This window comes from Ictalurus furcatus, chromosome 7 (genome assembly GCF_023375685.1).
Source record: "Ictalurus furcatus strain D&B chromosome 7, Billie_1.0, whole genome shotgun sequence".
NCBI lineage: Eukaryota > Metazoa > Chordata > Actinopteri > Siluriformes > Ictaluridae > Ictalurus > Ictalurus furcatus.
Genome location: NC_071261.1, coordinates 5833384 through 5842447, shown reverse-complemented (window position 1 = coordinate 5842447; position 9064 = coordinate 5833384). Strand labels below are relative to the sequence as shown.

Below are 9064 nucleotides of genomic sequence, written 5' to 3'. Positions count from 1 at the left end.
ATTAACTTGATAAATCAATTTCTTTAAGCCAAATACACTTAAATATAACAAAAATTTTACTCAAACTTTGTCATTTAAAATTAATTTTTTGTTATATTTAAGTGTATTTGGCTTAAAGAAATTGATCTATCAACTTAAAATATTTTGAGGTCATTAGTTTCCTAAATTTTTTTGTTAAATGAACTTATCCGGTTTTACAGTCTTTGGCATCTCTAATTCAATAAAACATACATTTATTTTACCAAAGTAACGAGATAATATTTTCATTCATGTTACTTTATAATCTTGACTTGGCTTAGCTAGTTTAACAAAAAGCAGTGTTGAACATATCTAAAAACTAGCTTAAAATCTCTACAACCTTGTGCTTTTCTCATGATTTAATCACGTTTTTGGATAGTAACATGCCATAGTGAAGCAGACATTAATCTAATCAATTCAATTTGTGATGAGATACTGACTGTCAAAATGTCTATAAAGAGAAAAGCACTTACAAACTCTGTACAGACGACATTGGACAATGACATTTTTTAATGTTTCAATGATAGCTGGAAAATACTTGAGCAATTGTACTTTGTTAGTTTTCCTCAATCCTGTTTTGGAAGATTTGTACTTTGCTGAAGTATTATTGAAATTGAATACCTGTACTCCTACTCAGATATATTTCTTTTGGAAAATTACTTTTTACTTGTTCTCATTTGCCTACCACATAAAAATGACATTTTAAATATAAAATATATCTTTAAAATTTACCATAAAATCTAAATAATTATATTATGTATAACTTTTTGTAAATTATGTAAAGTCATAGCATTTTAAATTGGGAAATGTAGTCAATTCAGGAAGACCTGTAGTGTTCAGAACTATACTGTAGTGTTCAGAATACAGTACTGTGCAAATGGCATAGGCGCATGTAAGAAATGGTTTAAAGCAAAGATTCCTTGAAAAAATAATTAAACAAACATTCTCAACATTAAAAGCACTAAACTAAACAAAGTGAATATTTGTATTGGCTGGTACGTTTTTCTAAGCATCTTGGAGAATCTGTCACAGATCCTAATTTCTCGCCTGTCCACATTGTCCGTAGACAATCTCCTGCTTCATGCCGATAGTGTGCGCGTTGAGAGCTATTACCTGAAGTGCGACTTAAGATGGTGCAAGATGACGAACAGTATCTCAAAGTGGTAAATACAGCATTATTAATTAATATGTACATAATTGCATTTGTATAATTTGCACAAATATATTAATTTTACCATTGTCATTTAAAAGATATTAGAGCTTTGAGTCTTGACTGACTGAGGTACCATTTGATACCAAACGTAAGTAAATAAGTATATGTAGCTAATGCACAAAATGAAAATATACTGGTAAACAGTAGTGAACATTTACAATCAACACAACACATGTTTTTTTTTTGGGGGGGGGATCAATGTTCTCTCTGACTTTCATCTACCACCTGCTGCTGGTGATGGTGCTGGTGAAGTGCATTCTTTTACACTAAAGTCATACAATCAATAGTAAATTATTATAGACTGTAGCTAATTTTGGCTGCCCCAGTTTATCCCATGACTTAGACAGGAAAACGAGCAACATCCTGAAATAACTGCAAAGAATTCAATGCTGAGGGTCTGTTAGAACAGTTTACAGCAAAACAAGACATGGCTTTGCTACAGAACTGTCAAGAGCTTTAGGTGCAATTTGGAAAGTGTTTGTGCATTCATGAGGCTCGACTGTCATCTCCAGATATTTTCCACCATGCCCTTTTAATTGTCGTCAAATAATTCCTATAAAATGGTAATTGTAAAGAAAAATACTAGGGGAGATATCAAGGTCAACTGAACACTGTTCCTGAAAATAATTTGTGGAAATGAAAGACTTGTGTTCCATTCACTAACATGGAAATGGGTGGAGTTAAAAATTGTAGTGCAGCCAGCCACTAAAGGGCATCAGAGACATCTTGGCATCACTCTTAAACCCCTGTTATGACATCCACCCATATATATATATATATATATATATATATATATATATATATATATATATACACACACACACACACATTGGTATTACCTGACAACCAACATTCCTATGTTTTTGTCTGAAAAGTCATCCATTACTTAATATATTACTAAATTTACTGACATATAAAAATTTCTGTAACATTTAACTTACAAAAAAAAAAATTAGAAATCTAAAAGGTTGTTTGTCTCGTCCAACAATGCAGAAGTCCTAAAATAAATAACTAATACAACTTTCCGTGTTAAAAAAAATAGGGTGCCTATTATTTTTGCACAGTACGGTACAAGAAAACACATTGAAGCAATCTTGTTTAAATGATTTTATCTATAATGTTAATTAACCTCTGCTAGAAATAACGTCAGATTGTATATGTTGCCTTACAAATCATCTGAAATATAATTATTCTACTATTATACTAGTCTTGCTTGCTTAGACATACTGACATTTTTTTCCACCCCACTGTTACTGTATATTAGTTTTCTGGCCAACCCTTTTGAACACTTTTTTTTATAGGGGGAAGACCAGAAAGCCTGAGAAAGTGGAATATTTCCAGCCTCCCATCAAATTACCCCGCTCCAATTTAAGGTAGGCCTTGTCACCCCTCTCCATGATCACCAATCCAGCATTAGTGGCTGCCTCTCTGGTTACATCTTGGTCACCAGCAAAGGCAGAAATCATTGGCCATCCATTAAGCATCAAGCTCACCTACAATAGATAAACAGTAGAAAAAAATTCCCTTAATAATAAATTCTCCTATATAAAAGTTTATAATAACTCTGCTTTTATGGTAAAGCAATAATTGCATATTAAGGATATACCTGTATGGTTTGTCTGTTGTAAGCTTTCACTACATGGAAGTTAAAGCTGTACACCCCTCTCCTTGGGGCCAAAAAGACACTGCTTTCCTGGTCAAAATGACCACCCACATTCACCAAGATCTGTGGAGAAGACTAGGCAGTAGTACACACATGGTACAAAAAGACTGGCAAATTAGCTTCTGATTATTTCTGTGTTTACCTGGTCAAAGTAGATGATCATGGTACGGTTGCTCATATCTGTGGGTTCATGGTTGGTTTGGCGAGTGGCAGAGAAGGCCACTCGACCAGTGCCTGAGCGTACAGACATGCCCAATGCATTATTTGCTGGTTCTGAAGATGGTGTTGAGTCACAGACCACTAAACATTTACCTTCCAGTACAATAGGCTCAGTGTCATTCTGACTTGTAACCAACAAGGGATACCACAGCAGAATTAAGCCCAGAAGAAGAGTGGGCACTCCCGTGGATAGACAACCTAACACTGTATGCATGCTCTTAAATGGTGTTTAAGTATATATGTTAATCCACTTAATACACCGGTAATAACTAGGTGAAAATTTTTAAATAACCAAAAAGGCTAAAATGCTTCTCTCTTCCTCTTGTCTCCCACTTCAATCAATGTTTTATGTTGTTGTTTTTTTAAAAAGCAACTATTGTGATGTTTATATGTTTACATGGAGATTTTTAAAGTGGAATTAAATTTGAGAGTCATCATCAAGGGATCTGCAGGAAAGTAAAGAGAAAATTAGAAGATTGAGATTAGAACGAGGTCTTGGTCAGCAGAAAAGTTGCCGTGTCAACCAACAGGTAATATTATAAGAGGTAGAAGAAGAAGAAACATTTTTCATCATCAGGTAACATATTGGATTACTGTCAACATAGGGAAACAGAATCCAAGAGGGAGTGCATGCCAGGAGGAGAAAAAGGAACAACTCCACTGAGTGACCATCTGTCTTTCACACGCTTCCTCTCCCTCCTGATGTTCCATAACATGCACCCACCAACATACAGCATCCATCCCCATTCCCATTCCTCCAGCATATTATTTGAATGGTATCTCTCCAGTTTCTAAGCATACGCTATATACACTACTTATAGGCAGTTTTAATATGCAAAAAAATTAAATTGACAAACAAGCTACCATAATATATAAGTGCAGACCATTTACCATAATGCAATCAAGTTTCAATAAACAACTACCACTATTTGGATACCTTTTCTCATGATTATTTATTATTTTTTATTATTATTTACAAACTGACAGTTTCAACAAATTAATAAAAATATTTGAACACCATATATGTATATGTAAACATATATAATACGTTTTAACACATTTCTCCCTTTTTAATAATTGTTACTCTACAATTATACAGATTACCACATTCAAATTAAACCACCAAATTACATTTTATTCCCTTTATTCCTTTTTCCCTATCAAATAACCATGGTTGTCCACTATCAATATCTCTGAAATATAGAATGTTTCAAAGTTATTGCTTAGTAATTGAAAGAGAGTAAGTCACCTGTCTGACGTAGCCATTTCTCTTCTGCAGTACAGGACAAGGCAAGAAGAGACTAGAAAAGCCATGAAGCATATGACTCCTGCCTTATTTATCCCATCTACCAAAGACCCTCCCTTTAGCACAGCCCATTCACAGCAAATCTCTCTCTGTTTCTCTCTCTTCTTCTCGCTTTCTCATTTATGTATCAGATTTAAAATGTGGGAAGATCTGTTAAAACAGATTTTGAAATCATTATAATGACAACAATAATTTTATATATGGGAATTGTCAGTCTAAAGGACAACACACTAAATATAACATTTATTAACATAGAAGATAAAAAATGTAATTGTATGAAACTCCTCACTATTGTTTTATATAATATTTGTGCAATTTAGATGCTCTCTGCATATTTTGAATTGAAATCTGGTTCCTGCCTGATCTTTCATGTTGGTATGTGTTAATAGATTCTATCCAAATATGGAAGTACAGTGTTCAGTTGGGTGTTTTACAAATGAACAGTGTCATAAACAGAGTTGTGGTGGTGTTTCTCCTGTGATAAAAGCAGTAAGTGACTACAGCTCAGAAGTCACTTTCTGCTTTTATCACAGGAGAAACAACATCACAGCTCTTTCTAATCCCCATAAAAAAAAGAGTCGTCTCAAACCTGAAACGTTCTGCATGCACACTATACTTACCTAGGTACCCCCTAAAAAAACTTCAAACCCTTCCCATAATAAATTAACCCTAAATGTGGAACTGTGAGCAATCTTGAGCATTACATTTGGACTTAAGTTTAAGTCTACGGAACATTAATGTGCAAAATGTTTATATTTGCCTAGAATAAAAATACAAACACAAAGTGATTCCCTCATGCACTCTGTTCTACTGGCCCAACATGGTCCATACCCATTCAGTCGAAGGGGACCCTGATCAATGGATGGTGGTGCAAATGCACTTTGGGGGGCTTTTTACAGTGGATGACCTTGGCTCAGGTGATAGAGTGGGTTGTCCATTAGTCATAGGGATGGCAGTTTGATTCCCGGCCCACGTGTCTCCACATGTCAAAGTGTCTGTTTGCCAAGTTGCTCTTGATGCCAGGCTAGCACCTTGCATGGCTCAAGGGACTTTATGATGTCTTAGAGGGGAAGCTTCCATGGTGCCTTAATCCTGGGTTTCTGTACCACTGTGGTACACATATTGTGTATGGGTGAGGAAGAAAACTCAGGAGGCAGGTGGAATTTCAGCAGAGCTCTGGGCTCACTTTTATCTGTTAGCAGCTTTTCAGAACACCTTCAAAAACTCAACAAAAAAAAAACAACTAACTAACAGAAATGCAACTGAGGGCAAAGGGCAACTTGACATGATAAAAACAGGCTCCAGTAAGTTTGTCTAAAAAGTTTCGTTTGCACCAAGCTATCCATAGGACTGCTTAAGATGAGGGAGATTTTAGCTTTTATAGATTAACAGGCAGAATTCACAGTACACATGCAGGAGGTGCAGCAGTGCTCTACCAACTCAGGTCGGTATGAGCCTCCACCAACTTTCCTCAAATTCTGACTATTCCCAAATTCTGGTTGTCCAACTGAAGGGACCTACTCCCACCATTGTAGCAGAGATTTATAGACCTCCCAAGCCTTCTGCTATATTCCATACTGAACTCACTTCTATTTTAACAAGTTTGTGTGCTACGTCCCCAAACGTTATTTTAATGGGAGATTTGAATATCTATTTTGATAACCCCACTAGCACACTTTATAAGAATTTTAATTTCCTCTTGGATAGTTTTGACGTTAATCAGTTTGTTGGGTTCCCTACACACAATAAAGATAACATATTAGATTTAGTTTGTTGTTTGTTGTGTCTTACTATGTAATTTTAGTGCGACTGTATTCCCCATTTCTGACCACAAGCTTGTCACGTTTGATGCCACAGTTTTCCAATCAAAATCTAAACTTAATCACCATATATCCTTTCATAATATTAAAAATGTTTACCCTGGTGACCTGAATAGATTAATTATTAATTCTGTTAACTCCATTAGCCACTCCTCCTCCACCTTGGACCTGGTAAATCACTATAATGACAGTCTATCCCTTATACTGGATACCTTGGCCCCCCTGAAAACCCATACAGTCTCATTTCTTCACTCCTCTCCATGGTATACCTCCGAGCTTCGACAGCAAAAAGCCTTCATTTAGAGTGGTTGTTTAAAAAAACTGGACTTACTATACATAAGATGTACTCTGATCACCTGATATCTTATAAGAATGCACTCAGTGCTGCCAAATCATCCTACTATGCTAAATTTTTTAGTTCTGGACAAAGTAATACACAGACCTTATACTCCATTGTCAACAAACTTCTTAAATCTCCAGAAATTACTTCTTCTCATTTCAACATCACCAGTGAATGTTCTGCTTTTCTGAAATTCTATCTAAAATCACTAACATTCATCAACAACTGGCTTCTTCTACTTCTCTGATGAGCTATTTGCCTCATGGAATACACTACTGCCCTCCACCATTCTCTCAGCCTTCAAACCTTCAACAGTCGAGGATATCAAGGAACTCATTACCAAGTCCAAGTCATCTACTTGCTCACTGGATTCCCTTCCTACCACGCTACGTAAAGCCTGCCTTCCTTCAATTTCTCCTATTATGACATCTATAATTAACTCTTCACTGTTGACTGCCACTATTCCCTACTTGGTAAAGATTGCTTCCATTGCACCAATTCTGAAAAGAACTGGTGCAGAGCCTCATGATTTTAATAATTACCGGCCCAATTCTAACCATCCAAAATCTTTGAACAGACAGTGGCATCTCAGCTCCAGGCTCACCTGCAAAACAGTAATATTTACGAGCCATTTCAATCTGGTTTCCGTCCCACACAGCACTGAAACAGCCTTTGTTAAAATCACCAATGACCTCCTTTGTGCTGCTGACTCTGGCCTTCTGACCATTCTCATCCTCCACGACCTCATTGTCACCTTTGATATCATCTACCATTCACTATTATTGGAGCGCCTGGCTGACATTGGGGTTAACAGAACTGCACTTCTCTGGTTTTCATCCTACTTCAAACAGTTTGTTCAGGTCAAGAACGTCCAGTCAGAATCAGCCTTGGTTAGTCAGGGTGTCCCACAGGGATCGTTGCTGGGACCACTCATCTTTATCATGTAACTTTTACATGTAACTTTTACCCCCCCCCCCCCCCACACACACACACACTCTCCAAATCTCACCCTTTCGCTATTACCATTGACAACAGCACAGTTAACATTTCCTCTAAAACAAAGAGCCTTGGTGTTTATTTGACAGTTTACTCTCTCTTGGTCCTCACATAAATAACGTATCACTTATTGCCTTCTTCCACCTTCGCAATATTGCTAGACCCCGCCCTTCCCTCTCACAATCACAGCACTCAAGTACAGTACTTGTTCATGCTCTGGTAACATCCTGTATTGACTAATGTAATGCCATCCTTTTTGACTTATCTGATAAACTTCTCCACCTGCTCCAAATTATTCAAAACTCAGCTGCAAGAATTATTACCCACATATTACACCCTACCTTATTCAGCTCCACTGGCTCCCTGTCCACCAACGAGTTCCCTATAAAATTCTACTGCTCACATTCAAAACCATTCATAATCTGGCTCCCTCCTATCTCTCACATCTTCTTCATCCTTATACCACTACCCGTTCTCTTTCTCATCAGCTTCTCTAGTCACTGTTCCAGCTTTTAAACTCAGCACTATGAATGCCAGAGCTTTCAGTTGCTCTGCACCCAAACTCTGGAACTCACTCCCACTGCATATTCGTCAGCTGGACTCTATTGCACAGTTCAAATCCCAGATTAAAACACATTTGTTCAAATTAGATCATTCATTATAATAAACTCATCTATATTAATGCTCCATCTTTTTTTATTTTGTGTATCTATTGTAACTATGCTGTTCTTATTGTATGCTGTCTTTCTGTAAAGTGTCCTTGTGTGTTATGAAAGGCGGCAACAAATAAAATTAATTATTATTACTATTATTGTCATTAAGATCAGAGAGTTGTCTATTTGAGAAAAGCAAGCCATTTTGAAGCTGAGAACTGGCAAAAAATCAAACAGAGACATTGCACAAACATTGGGCATAGCCAATACAACAATTTGGAATGTCCTGAAAAAGAAAGAATCCACTGGTGTACTGAGCAACAGACACCAAATGTGTCAGCCAAGGAAAACAACGACAACAGTGGATGACACAAACATTGTGAGAGCTGTGAAAAAAACTGAAAAAACAACAGTCAGTGGCGTCAGTAATAATCTTCACAGGGCTCAGGTGAAGGTATCACAATCGCATATCACAATCGAGAACAGAAATATAGCACTAGCTGCGTTTACATGGACAACAATAATCCACTCTTAATCCGATTAAGACCATACTTTGATTAAGAAACTACCATGTAAACAGCAATTTTTACTTACCTTAATCTAATTAAGGTCATAATCGAAGTAAGCAATAATCTAATTAAGACAGGTGGAGTACTCCTGTTTTAGTCGCATTATGGATGTGTATTACAGACATGTAAACACCTTAATCACATTAAGGTGTTTACATGAGTCGCTTTTAGAATACTCCTGTCATGTTCCCGTTTTACATGTTTTAGAACATAATTAGATTAACAGCGCTCGTCATTACGTCACCGCGCCATGCCGTCCAACGTCCC

At 36.7% G+C, this 9064-nt stretch overlaps 1 protein-coding gene across 2 annotated transcripts; it reads right to left on the bottom strand.

Moving 5' to 3' along the window:
- Nucleotides 1-2029: 2029 nt before the first annotated feature.
- cbln12 (cerebellin 12) lies at nt 2030-4491 on the bottom strand. 2 transcript variants are annotated; one of them, XM_053628001.1, is made up of 4 exons: nt 4363-4491; nt 3037-3559; nt 2838-2957; nt 2030-2724 (listed from the first exon to the last, which is right to left on the bottom strand). In XM_053628001.1, exons 2-4 carry the CDS (start codon nt 3325-3327, stop codon nt 2527-2529), a joined length of 609 nt encoding a protein of 202 aa, XP_053483976.1. In that variant the 5' UTR covers nt 3328-3559; nt 4363-4491; the 3' UTR covers nt 2030-2526. The 2 variants fall into 2 exon arrangements, with proteins under 2 accessions (XP_053483976.1, XP_053483977.1); XM_053628002.1 differs by having other exon boundaries at nt 3037-4491.
- Nucleotides 4492-9064: the final 4573 nt, after the last annotated feature.

Bases quoted from the DNA above. Each gene is read 5' to 3' on its own strand.
- cbln12 (XM_053628002.1), bottom strand. From the start codon at position 3,327: ATGCATACAGTGTTAGGTTGTCTATCCACGGGAGTGCCCACTCTTCTT. The intron at 2,958-3,036 runs GTAAACACAGAA...TCTTCTCCACAG, and splicing joins TGATCATCTACTTTGACCAG to ATCTTGGTGAATGTGGGTGG. The intron at 2,725-2,837 runs GTATATCCTTAA...TATCTATTGTAG, and splicing joins ACAACAGACAAACCATACAG to GTGAGCTTGATGCTTAATGG.